At 44.3% G+C, this 19,276-nt stretch overlaps 1 protein-coding gene across 1 annotated transcript in view; it reads right to left on the minus strand.

Moving 5' to 3' along the window:
* The window catches only part of GTF3C5 (general transcription factor IIIC subunit 5), a 761,534-nt gene that overhangs the window by 275,012 nt on the left and 467,246 nt on the right, over nt 1-19,276 (minus strand). Inside the window, exon 8 of the mRNA XM_044058829.1 lies at nt 3,907-3,940. Within this exon, the coding sequence (XP_043914764.1) occupies nt 3,907-3,940 (34 nt within the window). The remainder of the gene's footprint in view (nt 1-3,906; nt 3,941-19,276) is intronic.

Genomic DNA, 19,276 nt, shown 5'->3' on the forward strand with positions numbered 1-19,276 from the left:
TCAACTATGTCAGTGATATCACTATCTGTAGTCAAAACTCTCCAATGTTTCTCTATAACGTCCTTGTAAAGTCTGACATTTCTGGAGTAGGACAGACAGACTTTCAGTCCACTGTTCCTACCCAATTCTTTTCCAGTTTTCTTCTCATACTTCTCTCCAAAATAAGGCCTGGCTCTAGTATCTCTTAACCTAACTACCTGTTCAATGTTTTCCTGGCTCTAGTATCTCTTAACCTAACTACCCGTTCAATGTTTTCCTGGCTCTAGTATCTCTTAACCTAACTAGCTGTTCAATGTTTTCCTGGCTCTAGTATCTCTTAACCTAACTAGCTGTTCAATGTTTTCCTGGCTCTAGTATCTCTTAACCTAACTAGCTGTTCAATGTTTTCCTGGCTCTAGTATCTCTTAACCTAACTACCTGTTCAATGTTTTCCTGGCTCTAGTATCTCTTAACCTAACTAGCTGTTCAATGTTTTCCTGGCTCTAGTATCTCTTAACCTAACTACCTGTTCAATGTTTTCCTGGCTCTAGTATCTCTTAACCTAACTAGCTGTTCAATGTTTTCCTGGCTCTAGTATCTCTTAACCTAACTACCTGTTCAATGTTTTCCTGGCTCTAGTATCTCTTAACCTAACTACCTGTTCAATGTTTTCCTGGCTCTAGTATCTCTTAACCTAACTAGCTGCTCAATGTTTTCCTGGCTCTAGTATCTCTTAACCTAACTACCTGTTCAATGTTTTCCTGGCTCTAGTATCTCTTAACCTAACTACCTGTTCAAGGTTTTCCTGGATCTAGTATCTCTTAACCTAACTACCTGTTCAATGTTTTGCTGGCTCTAGTATCTCTTAACCTAACTACCTGTTCAATATTTTCATTGATCTCATGATATTTGTATCCCCTTGATACTAGTGCATCTTTCAGTAGCCTAGTCTGTATGTTAAAGTCAGATTCTCTCACACTTAATCGAGATGCCATGAAAGTCTGACTCCTGATCACACTTCTGAAAACATGTGGTGGATGGATACTTTCTTTATACAACAGATGATTGCAATGGCACAGCGTCTTATGTAATTCTGTATAAAAATGTCCATCAGCATCACATATTACTCTAACATCCAAAAAAATCCACAAAAGAAGTGGATATGTTACATGAAAACCTCAAATAAGTAGTAGTTTCATTCAAATAATTAATAAAATCATGTAACATAGATTCAGTACCATTCCAAATGAGGAAGAGATCGTCCACAAACCTACAGTAGAATATGACCTGTGCTTTAAATGGTCCCTCACATATAAACCTTTGTTCCCAGACATTCATCACGACACTGGCATATGAAGTGCCCATAGCTACGCCATGTCTTTGCCAATAATAATGCCCATTAAATAAAAATACATTATTATTCAAAATACACTCCAATTGACATATTAATCTTATCTTGATACTTCCAAAATCTGTGTGTTGTGTCAAAAATTGCTTAGTACTGGATAAACCCTCCTCATTTGGGATGACAGTGAACAAAGTAACACCAAGTGTCACTAAATGCAACATTGCCTTTTTCCATACATCAGAAAGGAATACAAATCATTTAAAAAATGTTGCGGGTCACGTAAGATATTTGGGCATGTAACAGGCAGGTATATACCTAGCATTGAGCAGCATATTACCCTCGCCTAGGATGATACTACAATACAAACAGAAAATCACTGACTTCAGTAATTGGCTTAGTTTCTGTCGTGATTTTAAAGGGATCCTGTTTCTGTCAGCATTGGATGACATGATCAATAGACATCGATGCTTTGCAAGAGATGGTTTTCATCTTTCACCCTGGGGTTTCAGCTACTGGAAAAGTCTCTTGCTACACCCATATTGCCTTTTTTAGGCAATGTTACAAGGACAAAATTTGAGACATAAAACTTTCATCAAAAAACAACCTCAATATTATGCTGCTAAATGCTAGGAGTCTTAGCATGAAACTGCACTCACTGTAAGCAGTCCTCACCTTGGAAGACACTGGCATCTTTGCAGTCAAGGAGACCTGGTTCACGGATTTAGAGAGCACCTCAGCCATACCGGGTTACACCTCCTACCACACACTTTCACACCACAAATGGAAGGTGTGAAAACTAAAGGAGGTGGTGTATCAATATTTATTAAAAATAAATACACATCCAGATTGGTTAAGTAGCATGATTCCCTAAAGACACTTTAGTTGCAACTAACTGTTGGTAGGACACCTATTCAAGTCATTGCCAGCTACATGACCCCCTCCGTGAATCAAGACACCCACTCTCCCTACTTGGATCTACTGGAATCCATCAAGATACATCCGAACACCATGGTTCTGGGTGATTTTAATTATCCATCCACTGACTGGTTACATTACTCCTGCTCAAACTCACTTGCACAAAAGTTTCTCGAGTTCATTAACTCCAATGCCCTGGACCAGCTGGTGGACACCCCGACTAGGGGCACCAAGATCTCGGATCTGATGCTTACCAAAATGGGGGACCGCTGTAGCACCCTCACTGAGATATCTTCCCCTGTCAGATCTGATCACAAATCAGTCTCATTCACAGTAACTATCACACTAGACCCCCCCCCCCCAAGCAGCAACTATACTAAAAAACTTCTCCAAAGAAGATTATATCCTTCTAAGGGATGGTTTAAATCGCTTCACTGCACCTCCCCCCACAGACTGAACTGGCAAAGTACAGTTTTGTACCTACCATAAATGTAGATGTCCGATAGACATGCAACTGCAGTCATAACATGTGGGTTGTCCTGCCTCAGGCAGCCCTCGGTCGGCCGGATTCCAAAGTCTGGGTCCGACGTCGGCTGATGTCGCATTTCTCTCCGACGTCAGAGCGGCTGGAGTACATAAGCATCAGCCGACGCCATTTTCTTCAGTATTTCTTGCCCCAGATGCCAGGTGCCCTCCAAGGAAGGCTGTAATCAAATTGGAAGACAAAAACAGGATTCCAGACAAATAAATGAGCAATAAAACAAATACACCATAACAGATATCCCCAGCTAAGAGTAACAGGGATAGGAGTGGACCCTAGGCATAGAGGGGTAAGGAGGGAGGGAAAATCCGACTGCAGTTGCATGTCTATCGGACATCTACATTTATGGTAGGTACAAAACTGTACTATGTCCTTCAAGAATGCAACTGCAGTCATAACATGTGGGTAGAATACCATAGCTTAGCTGGGGAGGAGGTATGCTCTAGGAAAAAGATGGTGTGGCAATCAAACCCTGCAGGACTGCCAAGCAAAGCCTGCTCTGGATCTGGAGTATAGAGGGAGATTATAGTGTTTGGAGAATGTATGCACGGAGCTCCATGTAGCAGCTTCTAGAATGTCCTTAGTAGGCACCCCTCTTAAGAATGCTGTAGAGGTGGCTGTAGCTCTGGTGGAATGTGGTCTGACATTGGCTGGAACAGTCTTTCCATGAAAGGAATAACAGAATCTGATGCAATGTCCAATCCATTTTGAAATAGTCTGTTTTGAAATTGCTTTTCTTGGACTGCAGGCGTAAGCTACAAAAGTTGTTCAGACTTCCTACTGGCCTTGGTTCTGTCCAGGTAGTATCGAAGTTGTCTGTGAATGTCCAAGGTATGCAACAGTCTTTCCCCTTATTCTCAGGATTGGGGAAGAAAGCAGGCAGATGAATGGCTTGATTTAAAGAAACCCTAGATACCACCTTTGGCATAGAAGTAGGGTTGGTCCTTAATGAAACCCTGTCTCTGTGAAAAATTATGAACGGTGGTATTGCCATTAGGGCCTGTAATTCCGAAACCCTTCTTGCTGAGGTAATTGCCAACAGGAAAGCTGTCTTCCATGAGAGAAATTGCAAGTCAACTGAAGCTGCTGGCTCAAATGGAGGTAGAGTCAGTTTTTCTAGGACAAAATTGAGGTCCCAGGCTGGCACTGGGGCCTTTCTTGGTGGCTTAATGTTCTTGATTCCCCTGAGGAATTGCCGTAGCAAAGGGTGTGAAAAAACAGGAGGATCAGTGTATCTAGCTGAAATAGCTGATGCATGTATCTTTATGGAAGAATATGAGAGGCCGTTCTTTAGCATATCTGCCAAATATTCCAAGATGAGTGGGATGTTCAACAATGATGCATCATGTCCCTTGCTGGTATTCCAATTGCTGAATCTTTTCCACTTTGCTAAGTAAACCTTTCTGGTGGATGGTCTTCGAGCCTCTGTTAGTATCCGCTGAACTTCCTTGGAGAGAGATAGGTTGAAGTTATTTATGGGATCTCCCAGGCTGTTAGCTGCAGTGTCTGAAGGTTTGGATGCACTGTTTCGAAATTGTGTTGAGTCAAAAGTAGAGGCCATTGGGGAAGGGCCCACCTCCTGGTGTGACATATGCTCCGTAGTAGTGGGTACCAGTGTTGTCTTGGCCAGTCCAGAGCTATTATGATTCCCTTGGGTGTCTCTGCTTTGATCTTTAGTAATACTGAGGTCATCAGTGGCAGAGGTGGGAATGCATAGATTGTTAGGAAGTTCCAGTTGAATGAGAGAGCATCTATTTTCCAAGCTTTTGGATGGTATGTCCTTGTGCAGAATTTTGGTAGAAGATGGTTGAGATGAGAGGCAAATAGGTCCACTTCTGGCCTGCCCCATGTCGAAGTGAGTTGTGTGAAGACCTTCGGATGTAACCTCCACTCGTGTGGATCTGTGAAATTCCTGCTTAGGCTGTCCGCCAACACATTGTCTTTGCCTGGAACAAACTGGGATTGTAACTGGATGTTTAGGCTCAGTGATTTTTCCCAAAGATGCATTGTCAGTCTGCAAAGGGGGTAAGAGTGGGTGCCCCTTGCTTGTTTATGTACCACATCACAGTGGTGTTGTCTGTCCGTATCAGTAAATGGCCTTGCTGAAGTTGGTGCTGAAAGACCTCGATGGCATGCATTACTGCCAGCATTTCCTTTTGGTTTATATGCAGATGTGTTTCCTTTGGAGACCATTGTCCTTGTATACACCTGCCTTCCATGTGCGCCCCATCCAAGGTCTGAGGCATCTGTGGTCATGGTCTGTGTTATCTGTGGCTTTTTGAATGACATACCTGTGTTTGCCTGGCTCACCGAGGCCCACCATAGGAATTCCTTTTGTAGGCATGGAATGAGTGGAATGATTGTCTCCAAGTTGTTGCTGTGTTGAGACCAAATGCTTTTTAGGTACCATTGAAGCTTTCTCATGTGTAGTCTTGCTAATGGAACCAGGAGAATGCAGGATGCCATGTAACCCAGGGCCTGTAGGAATCTCCTTGCAGTCATCTGGGTGAGTTTTGCTAAACATTTGAAGTAATGAGTTAACTTCTCTTGCTTGTCTTCTGTCAGGTAAGCCATTTGAGAGGCTGTGTCTAGTTTGGCTCCTAAGAAGATTCTTTGCTGGGATGGCTGCAGTCTTGACTTTTGGAAGTTGACTGTGTATCCCAGAGCTTGAAGTAATCGTATGACATAGTCCAAGTTTTTTGTCAACATCAATTTGTCGTCCGCTTGTATGAGGCAGTCGTCCAGGTACGGGTAAATTTGTATCCCCTGGAGCCTGCAATGAGCAATTACTGAAGCCAGGCATTTTGTGAATACTCTGGGCGCAGTAGATAAGCCAAATGGCAATGCTGAGAATTGATAATGCTCTGGCCCTGCAAGAAATCTGAGGTATCTTCTGCAGCTGTGTCTGATAGGGACATGCAGGTATGCCTCCTTGAGGTCCAGAGTAATCAGCCAAGACCCCTTGCCCAGCATGGGAAGGAGTTGCTGTAGAGTCAGCATTTTGAACTTTGGTACTATGAGAAAGGTGTTTAATGCAAACAAGTCCAGTATTGGTCTCCATTGAGATTCTTTTCTTGGAACAAGGAACAGTCTTGAGTAAAAACCCTGGTCTTGTTCTTGTTGTGGAACTCTTTCTATTGCTTTCATCCGAGTCAGCAGAGTGATTTGCTTGATAGCCTCTGCCCTCTGGTTTTGTGGTAGGTTTGGCATGCCTTGTTTTCTTGGCAAGGTATGAAAATGGAACCTGTACCCTCGGGTCTATAATGTCCAAAATCCATTTGTCCTTTGTCAGTCTGTGCCAATTTTCTGCAAATAGAGATAATTTCCCGCCCAAGGGAGCTTCTATTTGTTCCCTGGTAGGCGGAAGTAGAGGAAAGTCATTGAGATTGTGGCTGTGGGGCAGGTGAAACCCCTGCGTCACTTCTTTGGTTTCCTGGCTGCCATTGTCGTCCCCTGTAAGGGCCTCTGTATTGGCCTCTTCCTCGGCCACGTCTGTTTTTACCCCTTTGAAACTTTTCTGGATTAGGAAAGGACTAGTTTTTTGAAGGCCAATTCCTACTGAATCTGGGGGGTTGAACCTGGAGGAAATCTTTCACTGTCTGAACTGATTTTGCTTTTTCTTCTATGGTCTTTAACACATCCTTAGCATTAGCACCAAAAAGCTTGTTATTTTCTAAAGGTGCATCCAGAAGTTTTGCCTTTACATGATCTGGTAGAGGTTGATCTTTTAACCACGCATGTCTACGAATGACTGCCCCTGTCATAGCTGCCCTACATGAAGCTTCCAGTGCATCATATCCACACTGCAGGAAGTTATTGCTTACTTGCTGAGTGTTATGTACAGCTTCCTGCAAAGCCTTCCTGTCTAAAGGATCAGGAGTGGCTAAAGTTTTTTGTAAATCTTCTAACAGGAAATCCTGATATTGTAACACATGAAAAAGGCAATTCAAAGCTCTCATAGATAAGGTAGTGGATGTGTAAACCTTTTTGCCCCATCTGTCTAATGACCTAGCTTCCCTGTTGGAGGCAATGGATTTTTAGAGGTGGAAGCTGAAACTCCTTTAGGCCCCTGTGAAATAGTTTCCAAATCAGCAGTATGGGCCCTGAATAAATGGGAATGAGTTTCTGGGACCCTGTAATACCTGTCTGGCTTGGCTGGAGCAGGAGGAAGAGAATCAGGGGTAGCACTAGAGTCAGAATATAAATCATCCAAAACATCAAGTACAGGAGGAATAGCTAAGGGCCTGTGCTGTGGCTTCTTAAGGAAAGTCCTAATGCTTTTCTGGAATCAGAATATTCCTGCCCTTGCCACTTGAAATGTTCCCTCATGGTATGCAGAACTTCCCCAAAAGAAATATCCTCAGGAGGGGAGGCCGAGGGGATGGAAACATCTGCATCCGAGTCCTCATAGGTCTGGAAGAGCTCTTCCTAGCTATCAGAGTGGACAGAGCCCTCAGAATCTTCATCTGAAGGAATAGGTTCAGAGGGTTCAATCCGAGGCCTTTTATCAGAAGGAGGCTGGGATCCTCTCTCAGGATGGGCCTGTGAACCTCTAATCATAGAAATTAAGTCAGCAGCCATGGACATAATTTGTGTCTCTGGAGTAGGCTGAGGTAAGGTTTTAGTAGTAAGATGCTTTGTTTTGCTGGCTGCCTTAGCCCTAGTGTAGGCCTTAATAGACATGGCCATAGGAGGCCTGGCAGCTCCACGTGCAGGAGTGACCTTGTCTACAGCAATGGTCTCGGGCATTTCCTCGGTTTCGGTATCTGGAGGAAAATCGATAACTGGCGGAGTGATGTCCGGAATCGGAGTCGTCGGTAATGCGGTGTCTTCGGTTCGGAGCGGTGGAGAGACCGTCTCAGAGGGAACCGGAGCACCCGCGCTGGGTTTTGGCGTGGAGTCGGTGGTAGACGCGGGCCGAGGATGTCGGTCCCAGTCTTTTTGCTTCTTGGGAGTTTGCGATGTCGGGAGATCCGACGGCATGGTGTAAGCAAATTTATCGCCGAAAAAATCTTCAGCAAACTCTGCCCGGCGCCTGAGAGTGCGCTTGTTGAAGCGAGCACAGGCGACACAGGCCGAGACGTCGTGGTCTGGGCCAAGGCAAGGAAGACAGTAAGAGTGGAAATCCTTATGAGGTATTTGTTTACCACAAGAAAGACAATTGTTAACTTTTTCAGTAATTTCTGACATCGGCTGAGGCAAGAAAAGGTCGCCAACGGGGTACTTAGCTTTTTTGATGACTTTTGATGACTTCGGTATCGAAGAATACAGGAGCTGACCGACCGGCACTTGCGAACTGCTTCTGCTTCGGGCACCGCGCGGCAAGAAAGACTGAAGAAAATGGCATCGGCTGATGCTTATGTACTCCAGCCGCTCTGACGTCGGAGAGAAATGCGACATCAGCCGACGTCGGACCCAGACTTTGGAATCCGGCCGACCGAGGGCTGCCTGAGGCAGGACAACCCACATGTTATGACTGCAGTTGCATTCTTGAAGGACATCTATGCCAAGTCCTACACCAATGCTTTTTACAAACACTTGTATAACTGCATTGAAGCAGCCATACCTGATAGGACCAAAACAAGGTCTTCAAGGAAGAGCAAACCTGCCAGGTGGACAGCTGGAATTAACAGGTTTTACAATATGTGGAGGAAATTGCTGTCCAAAAGTAAGAGGAAGTGAGCCATAAACTGGAAACGCTCCTCCTCAGCTCAAACAAAAATACATGACTTCTTATGAAGTCCTCAAAAGCAAACTAAACGAATCGAAATTAGCATCCTCAGCTAAGGACAACCACCTTACGTCTATTTCATCTTCCCTACTCCTCCTTTTTATGTTAATTGTATGTCTGTGTGTATATAGTCATCACTCAAACAATGACACTGTTTATTACAGATACTACATTTTAGTTTTTAACTAGATTTTATACTTATTTATTTATCTTGAAACTTTTCAAATGCTTACTGTTAAAAATGAAGGCTTGTTACTGTAAATTTTGAAAGCTATGTTTGAATTGCAACTTATGTATGTACTTGGAAATATTCTCCCCAGGCCTCCACTGAAAATGGATTCTGATGACCCAGTCAGACTATCCCAGTAAATAAATGTTAAATAAATAAGTTAAATACATAAATAAAGATGTTCTTTAGTTACATCCATAGTCTAAAAGGTAAGACCTAGATTTGTGCTAAACTGGTAGTTATGATACTACATACACTGAGCCTGTGGACATAGCAAACCTATTAGCAGACAGGTTCTGTGAAAACTTCACTCCCCTGTCCCCACCACACATATTCCATGACATTCCTTCCACCTTTCCCCCACCTTGTATCTCTAGAGAGCAGGTTGTAAATGCCCTCTCTAAGGCCAAAAACACAGCATCTATGGGACCTGATAACATCCCAGGCCGCGTCCTACACGGGCTCCAACAAGAATTAGCAACACCACTGGGTACTCTTTTCAATCATTCTAAGCACCGGCTTCATCCCAGCTGAATGAAAATGGCCACGGTCATCCCTTTGCACAAAGGTGTGCTTCCATTGACCCCAGGAACTACAGACCTATTAGCCTGACTAGCCTCATCTGCAAGGCCATGGAGCAAATCATCATGGGCCTTATCAACAAAGACATAGGTAATCTCCAAACACTTGACCCCACTCAGTTTAGATTTGTCAAAGGTAGATAACAAGAAGTTACGTACTCACCATAACGTTCGATGTATGTAATCCCCAAACACTTGACCCCACTAAGTTCAGATTTGTCAAAGGTAGATAAAGTACAGTTTTGTACCTACCATAAATGTAGATGTTCGAAGATCCACATTGCTGCAGTCCTTACACTTGGGTAGTCCGCTGTCCTCGGTCGGCCCGAATATCAAAGTATAAGGCTGACGTCGGTCAAGGCGCATTTGACTGACATCAGGACGTCAGGGTACAAATGCGCATGACCGACGTCATATCCTCAGTCTTTTCTTGCCCCAGATGTCAGAAGACCCTAAAAATAAAGGTCAAAACCAAAAGACAGCAAACAACCAACCAACCACCCTTGCACTAACTATATGTACAATATATACCATATACACAATATGTACAACCCAACCCACACAACCACCTCTAACTACAGAGCGGAAGGAGGAAGGGTAAATTGGACTGCAGCAATGTGGATCTTCGAACATCTACATTTATGGTAGGTACAAAACTGTACTATGTTCTTCATCTCACATTGCTGCAGTCCTTACACTTGGGTAGAATCCCAAAGCAGAGGTAAGGGAGGATGGCTAACTACAAGGAAGCAGGAGCTGCCAAAATGCCCTGTAAAACAGCAGTGGCAAAACCAGCCCTGGACTTAGAATAAAGTGGCAGGTGATAATGCCTAGAGAAAGTATGCACTGAACTCCAAGTAGCTGCCTCCAAAATATCCTTGGTTGCCACTCCCCTCAAAAAAGCTGTTGAAGTGGCAGTAGCCCTAGTGGAATGAGGCCTAATCCCAGCTGGAATATCCTTGCCATGATGGGAATAACAGAAAGCAATGCAAAACCCAATCCACTTAGAAATAGTTTGTTTTGACACAGGCTTGCCCTGAGAACTCAAAGCAAAAGAAACAAACAACTGCTGAGACTGCCTGAACCCTTTAGTTCTGTCCAAATAATAACGCAACTGCCTGTGTACATCTAAAGTGTGCAAAATCTTTTCCCCTTTATTTTGGGGATTTGCATAAAAGTAGGCAAATGAATAGTTTGGTTTAAAGCCACACTAGAAACCACCTTAGGCATAAAGGAAGGATTAGTACGTAATGATACCCTATCCTTATGGAAAATCAAGAAAGGCTCAACCGCCATAAGGGCCTGCAATTCAGAAACCCTTCTTGCAGAGGTAATGGCCAACAAAAAAGCAGTCTTCCATGACAAATATTTCAACTCAGCAGTAGCTGCAGGCTCAAAAGGTTGTAGAGTGAGTTTCTCCAACACAAAATTGAGATCTCAAGCAGGAGTAGGAGCTCTTCGTGGGGGTCTTATATTCTTTGCCCCTCTAAGAAATTGCTTGAACAAAGGATGAGAAAACAATGGTGGGTCGCAATCATAGTGAGCCGAAATTGCTGCAGCATGAACTTTAATAGAAGAGAAAGACAAACCTTTGTCTAGTAACTCAGTAAGATATTGAAGAGCCACACACAAATTAGGCTCAGAATCATCAAAATCTTTTGCTGCACTCCAAAATAAAAATTTCTTCCATTTGTCTGCGTACACTTTCCTTGTACTAGGCCTTCTAGCTTCCAAAATAACATTCAAAACTTGCTGAGGAAGTGGAGGCCCACTATGGTTCAAAACAGAATATGCCAGGCTGTTAGGTGCAGAGAATGAAGCTTGACATTTAGCAAATGGCTGTCCTCCTGCGACAACAGGTGTGGAATCGAAGGCAAAGGCCATGGAGGCTTCCGTACCAGACTTCTCAGTAATGGGTACCAGTGCTGTCGAGGCCAATCCGGAGCTATTAAAATCATCCTTGGCTTGTCCTGTCTGACCTTCAGAAGTACCTTTGGGAGGAGAGGCAGAGGTGGAAAGGCATACACATGAAGATTGCTCCAATTGAAAGAAAGAGCATCCACTCTCCAAGCTGTGGGATGAAACCTTTTTGTGCAAAACCTTGGCAGCTGATGGTTTAGTGGAGAAGAGAACAGATCTATGTCTGGAGTTCCCCATGACACTGTCAATTTCTGAAATACATGAGGATCCAATTTCCACTCGTGGGGATCCATAATCCGTCTGCTCAACACATCTGCTAAGGAGTTCTGTGCTCCTGGCAGAAACCTTGCCTGAAGATTGAGCTGTAAACTGAGAGCAGTCTCCCACAAAATCATTGCTTGCCTGCATAGAGGATAAGAATGTTCCCCCTTGCTTGTTGATGTACCACATGACAGTTGTGTTGTCTGTTAGAATCAACACCTGTCCTGGAAGAAGTAATTCCTTGAAAGCTATTAATGCAAACTGGACTGCTAACATCTCCTTCATGTTGATATGTAGATGTTGTAGTCTGACAGGCCACTTGTTTTGTATCCACTTTCCATTTAGATGAGCTCCCCAAGCTTTGTCTGAGGCATCTGTCGTTAAAATCTGACTCGCCTCTGGCCTGGTCACAGAGAGTCCCTTGTTTAGGTGACATTCCTGAGCCCACCACAAAAATTCCTTTTGAATGCAAGGTATTATTTGAATGACAGTGTCCAGATCCTGGCAGTGCTGTGTCCATACATTTTTGAGATACCATTGTAGCTTCCTCATATGCAGTTTGGCATTGGGAAGCACCAGAATACAAGATGCCATGAACCCTAAGGCTTGAAGGACTGTCCTTGCAGTCAGCCCGGACTGATGAGATAGTTGATGGAAGTAAAGGGATAGACTCTTTTGTTTGTCCGGGGTTAAAAAGGCCATCTGGGATGCTGTATTCAGTCTCACCCAGAAAGCACATGTCCTGAGAGAGTACTAGACTGGACTTTATTTCGTTCACAGAATACCCTAGGCATCTTAGCACTGCTATCACATATTCCAAATGATGAAGAAGTTCTTCCCTTCCTTGAGCCAGAATCAGGCAGTCGTCCAAATAAGGATAGATCTGTATTCCTTTTAGCCTGAAGAAAGCTATCACTGGAACCAGAACTTTCGTGAACACTCTGGGCGCAGTAGATAAGCCAAAGGGCAATGCAGACAACTGATAGTGAGAAGTCCCAGCTCGAAAACGCAGATACTTCCTGCAACTTAGTCTGATAGGAACATGAAGGTAGGCCTCCTTGAGATCCAAAGTTACCATCCAATGATCTTTGCCCAGCAGAGGTAAAAGCTGCTGCAACGTCAACATTTTGAACTTGGGAATGTCCAGATAAGTGTTGAGGATAGATAAATCCAAAATTGGTCTCCACGTGTTCCCCTTCTTTGGTACTAGGAACAGGCGAGAATAAAATCCTAGGCCCACTTCTGGCATAGGGACTGGCTGTATGGCCCCTAATTGGAGCAACAGAGAAACCTGCTTGTGAGCCTCTATTCTTTGTTGAGGAGGAACGTCTGGCATGCCTTTGAAAGGAGGCAAGGTATGGAAATAAAACCTGTAGCCGTGGTGTATGATATCCAATACCCATCTGTCTTGGGTAATTAAACTCCAATTTTCTTTGAAAAGTGCCAACCTTCCTCCCAAAGGTGCTGCCAGACGAGAAGGCTCTGGCAGCTGAAAAGGTAGGTCATTGGGTCTGTTTACGAAAGGACTGACCCCTGCCCTCACCCGAAGACTGTGCAGGAGAACTCCCTGTTCTAGGCCTGAAAGAGCCCTGAGCTCTGCCCCTACCACGTCTAGATCTACCCCTAGACTGGGAATCATAAGAAGGATACGTCCACCCCTTAGTAGGCCAATTTCTACTAAACTTTGGAGGCTGGACCTGCAAAAAATCTTTAACAGTCTGCATAGACTTGGCCTTGTCTTCTATTTTCTTTAAAACTGTCTCAACAGGAGGACCAAACAACACGTCAGATTGTAAAGGGGCATCTAAAATCCTTGTTTTAACATGTTCAGACAAATTCTGATCCCTTAGCCAGGCGTGCCTGCGAAGAACTGACCCAGTGGCAGCCACCCTAGACGAAGCCTGTACAGCATCAAAACCACATTGCAAAGAATGCTTATCCACCTGTTCAGAAACATGCACTAAATCTTGCAACTCCTTACAATCAAATACCTACTGCCAGAGCATCAACCTTAGATTTCAATAGTGAAAGGAGATAATTTTGGTATTTCAACATGTGAAACTGGCAATTCAAAGCCCTCATAGCAAGAGTGGAAGAAGTATAAACTTTCTTTCCCCATCTATCCAAGGCCCTAGCCTCTTTGTCTGCAGGAACCGGATTCTTAACAACAGAAGCCTTAACACCTTTAGGCCCCTGGCTAACAGTTTCTGGGTCTGCCCTAGGACTCTTAAAAAGATACTTATGAGCTTCAGGCACCCTGTAATACCTATCCGGCTTAACAGGAGCAGGAGGGAAAGAATCAGGATTAAGAGAAGCCTCTGTAAAAACATCTTCCACTACATCCAAAACAGGAGGTATAGCCAAAGGCCTATGCTGGGGTAAAAACAAAACTTCCCTAAGCCTTTTCCTGGAATCAGAAAAGTCCTGACCTTCCCACTTAAAATGCTCCCTCATGGAATGAAGAGTTTCTGAAAAAGAAAAATCCTCAGGAGGAGAAGCAGAAGGAGTAGAATCATCCACATCAGAATCAGAATAAGGAGAGTACTCCTGCAAGTCTTCAGCCGAAGACTCTGAAACATCTGAAGCCTGCTCAAAACCCCCCAGCTCAGGCTCCACCCTAGGTCTCTTATCAGGAGGGGGCATAGAACCCCTAATCAAAGTAATCAAATCTTCTGCCATTTTAAGCATATGCTTCTTGGGCACAGTACCGGAAGAGCTAGGGGTAACACCAACTGAAGCTAAACCTGGCCTGCCCCTGGGAGAAGCCTTAGAAACAGAAGGAGAGGGCCTAGCCACCCTAGGAAGGGAGGGGAGTATAGTAACCTGAGAAGCCCCCTCAGCCTGACTTGCCTCCTGAGAGGCCACATCTTGCAATAATAAGGTCTCACCCTGGGAACACAAAGAAACCTCCGGTGGAGCCACCGGCTCCACCGACACCTCTAAAGAACCGGCGCCTGGTACAGACGGTTCTTCTAGCCTAGGCTTAACTGCCTTGTCCTTGCGCTTCTTGAAGCGGGCCGGAGCATCCGACGGCATTTTATAATTGCACCGCTTCCCAAAGACTAACCTTGCACAATCCAACCTTCTCTTTATAGTGCGTTTATTAAATCTAGCACAAGAGCGACAGCCAACAACGTCGTGCTCAGGCCCTAAGCAAGGAATACACAAAGTATGATAATCTCTATGCGGTATCTGTTTCCCACAAGAAATGCAATTATTGACTTTTTCTGACATCCGGTAAATCACTGAGGCAAGAAAAAACTAAAATATTCCCCAACGGGGTACTTAGCCAACTTTGAACTCGGTCTGAAACTTCGAAATCGAAAAATCTCAGAACGCCAACCGGCACTTGCAATGCTGCTTCTGCATCGGACCATGCGGCAAAAAAGACTGAGGATATGATGTCGGTCATGCGCATTTGTTTTGTACCCTGACGTCCTGATGTCAGTCAAATGCGCCTTGACCGACGTCAGCCTTATACTTTGATATTCGGGCCGACCGAGGACAGCGGACTACCCAAGTGTAAGGACTGCAGCAATGTGAGATGAAGAACATCAAGAAGTTACGCACTCACCATAACATTCGATGTATGTAATCCCCAAACACTTGACCCCACTCAGTTTAGATTTGTCAAAGGTAGATAACAAGAAGTTACGCACTCACCCTAACGTTCGATGTATGTAATCTCCAAACACTTGACCCCACTCAGTTCAGATTTGTCAAAGGTAGATAACAAGAAGTTACATACTCACCATAACGTTCGATGTATGTAATCCGCAAACACTTGACCCCACTAAGTTTAGATTTGTCAAAGGTAGATAACAAGAAGTTACGCACTCACCATAACATTCGATGTATGTAATCTCCAAACACTTGACCCCACTCAGTTTAGATTTGTCAAAGGTAGATAACAAGAAGTTACGCACTCACCATAACGTTCGATGTATGTAATCTCCAAACACTTGACCGTACTAAGTTCAGATTTGTCAAAGGTAGATAACAAGAAGTTATGCACTCACCATAACGTTCGATGTATGTAATCTCCAAACACTTGACCCCACTAAGTTTAGATTTGTCAAAGGTAGATAACAAGAAGTTACGTACTCACCATAACGGTCGATGTATGTAATCCCCAAACACTTGACCCCACTCGGTTCAGATTTGTCAAAGGTAGATAACAAGAAGTTACGCACTCACCATAACGTTCGATGTATGTAATCTCCAAACACTTGACCGTACTAAGTTTAGATTTGTCAAAGGTAGATAACAAGAAGTTACGCACTCACCATAACGTTCGATGTATGTAATCCCCAAACACTTGACCCCACTCGGTTCAGATTTGTCAAAGGTAGATAACAAGAAGTTACGCACTCACCATAACGTTCGATGTATGTAATCTCCAAACACTTGACCGTACTAAGTTCAGATTTGTCAAAGGTAGATAACAAGAAGTTACGCACTCACCATAACGTTCGATGTATGTAATCCCCAAACACTTGACCCCACTCAGTTCAGATTTGTCAAAGGTAGATAACAAGAAGTTACGCACTCACCATAACGTTCGATGTATGTAATCTCCAAACACTTGACCGTACCAAGTTTAGATTTGTCAAAGGTAGATAACAAGAAGTTACGCACTCACCATAACGTTCGATGTATGTACATCTCGCCTCACATTCTTACCCATAGGTTCAGAGCAGAATGTTAGCTCTGACTCGGCCAAACTTTTCTAGCTAGAAGTCTTTCTACTGGCTGGGCTAAGATGGTATCCCATGCTGCACTGCTCTCTATCCCCAGATCTAGTTTGCTGCGAACACCAGCACTCATTCTCCATGCATAACAACACCCAAGGAAAGGAAGAACAAACCAAGAGTGAAGGGAGCTCTGAATACCAGTCCTAACCTCCAGATCCTCCAGGAAGGGGGAAGGAGGGGGGGGGGTAAGTAAGAAGGTGAGGCGAGATGGACTACATACATCGAACGTTATGGTGAGTACATAACTTCTTGATGTTATATAGTCCAATCTCGCCTACAATCTTACCCGTGGGACAGCGTCCCCAGCACCTAAATCCTGGGAGGCTCAGTGGAAAATACTCCTGAGCATTGTGGAACCAAAGGAAGACCTGCCCCTAGATACCACGTCCAACATGTAATGAGTAATAAAGGTGTGAGGAGATGCCCAAGTAGCCGCAGCACAAATATCATCCATAGACAATCTGGCCTGATAGGCTGTAGATGTAGATACAGACTGAGTAGAGTGAGCCTTCACCCGGAACGGTGAATCTTTACCCCCTGAGGAATAAATGAAAGAAATACAACTGGAAATCCACCTGGACAACGTGACTTTGGAGACAGGAGACCCAATTCTGTTTTCCGAAAAGGAAACAGACAGCTGATCAGATTTTCTGATGTCTTTGGTTCTGTGCAGATAAAAACGTAATTGTCTGTGTACATCCAATTGATAACATTTAAATTCTGCCTTGTTTGAGAACTGGGGAAAAAACACTGGCAACTCAATAGACTTGTTAAGATTACAGATAGATGCCACTTTGGGAAGAAAGGAAGGGTTTGGCCTGAGAGAAACCCTGTCCTTATGAAAAGTCAAGTATGGGGGTTTTATTGTTAGAGCTTGAAACTCTGAAACGCGTCTGGCTGATGTGATGGCTACCAAAAAGACAGTCTTCCAGGTCAAGAATTTTAAATCACAAGTAACTGCAGGTTCAAAGGGTGGTGAAGTAAGAGCCTGTAAAACAGAGCTTAAATCCCAAGGCATGATAGGTTCCGATACAGGAGGACGAAGTAACAGAGTGCCCTTCAGGAAAGCCTTACAGAGTCTGTGAGCCATCAGACAAGGCTCATTAGCAACATGAAAGTTAGAAATCTCCACCAATTGGACTTTAATGGTGGCGGGCGCTAAGCCCTGACAAAAAAGCATAGACAAGAACTCCAAAACACATGAAATTGGAGCCATGTAAGGGTCAATCCCTTGGGTATGAGCCCAGATTGAAAATGTCTTCCATTTGTTGGAATAAATCTTCCTAGTAGAGGGCTTATGAGAGGAAGATAAAATATGAACTACCTCCGGCGAAAATGATGAAGCCTAACTAATGACAAAAGTGGAGTAGCCAGACTGTCAATTGAAGGGTCCGCAGAGAGGGATGGAGCTGCCCTGACATGTGTGTCACTAAGTCTGGTAGTGGGTCCAGAATCCAAGTTGCGTCCACGATATAGGAATGGAGAAGGGGAACCAAACCTGACGAGGCCAATGTGAGGCAATCAGAACCATTTTGCTTCCCAAGGATTGCGCTTTCTGAATCACCTTTGACAGCAAGGGGACCAGAGGAAAAGCATATAGTAGACCGGAGGGCCAATCGTGGACTAGAGTGTCCCTGGGTGACTCCCCCTAAGGGGGGGATCAACGTGAAGTAGCTGCTGCATTTGGCATTGAGGGGGCTGGCAAGGTCCAAGCAAGGCTGACCCCATCTGCGGAAGATCCGTTCCGCAACTTGACGGTTCAGGGACCACTCATAAGGCATCAGAATAGCTCTGTTTAGCCTGTCTGCGATCATGTTGGACTTCCCCAGAATGTGCGTTGCCACCAGAAAAAGTACAGTTTTGTACCTACCATAAATGTAGATGTTCGAGTGCTAATACAGCTGCAGTCATAACAGATGGGTTCTCCTGCCGTCAGGCGGGTCCTCGGTCGGCCGAATTCCAAAGTCTAGGTCCGGCGTCGGTTGTCGTCACATCTTCCCTGACGTCAGTGCGACGGGTATAAAGGAACCAGCCGATGCCATTTTCTTCAGTTTTTCTTGCCCTAGATGTCAGGTGCCCCCAGAAGGAAGGCAATACATACATTTGTGTAATAATGCAGTGCAATATAATCAAAATAGAGTAGTTGCAAGCAAATACATCATAAATGAATACCCCAATCAGGTTGTATGAGGATGTGTTAGCCTATAGGCCTGTCCCAAGAGGGGAAGGAGGGAGGGAAACCTGTACTGCAGCTGTATTAGCACTCGAACATCTACATTTATGGTAGGTACAAAACTGTACTATGCTCATCGTGCATACAGCTGCAGTCATAACAGATGGGTAGAATCCCAAAGCTAAGAAAGGGGTGGTAGGCACTAGGTGGAACTAGGAGGAGCCAAAATGCCATGCAAGACTGCAGTGGCAAAGCCTGTTCTAGATTTGGAGTATAATGGTAGGTTGTAGTGCTTGGAGAAGGTATGCACAGAACTCCAAGTGGCTGCTTCCAAAATATCCTTGGTAGGAACTCCTCTGAGGAAGGCTGCAGAGGTGGCTGTGGCCCTGGTGGAATGAGTTCTAATGCCTGTAGGTACAGTTTTGCCATGAAAGGAATAGCAAAAGTGTATGCAGTGGGCTATCCATTTTGAGATTGTCTGTTTGGAAATTGGCTTTCCCTGAGCTCCTACCGCATGGGCCACAAAGAGCTGTTCTGATTTTCTGAAAGGCTTTGTTCTGTGCAAATAATAACGCAGTTGTCTGTGGATGTCCAAGGAATGTAGTAATCTCTCCCCTTTGTTTTGAGGATTAGGATAAAAAGTAGGTAAATGTATGGCCTGATTTAAAGCTACCCTGGATATCACTTTAGGCATAAAGGACGGGTTGGTTCGTAAGGAAACTCTGTCCTGATGGAAGATGATAAAAGGCTGGGCAGCCATGAGAGCCTGTAGTTCTGAAACTCTATGAGCTGAGGTGATAGCCAGAAGGAAAGCTGTTTTCCAGGACAAATATTGCAAATCTGA

The sequence above is a fragment of the Protopterus annectens genome, chromosome 16.part0 (assembly GCF_019279795.1).
Source record: "Protopterus annectens isolate FY-2018-M chromosome 16.part0, PAN1.0, whole genome shotgun sequence".
NCBI lineage: Eukaryota > Metazoa > Chordata > Ceratodontiformes > Protopteridae > Protopterus > Protopterus annectens.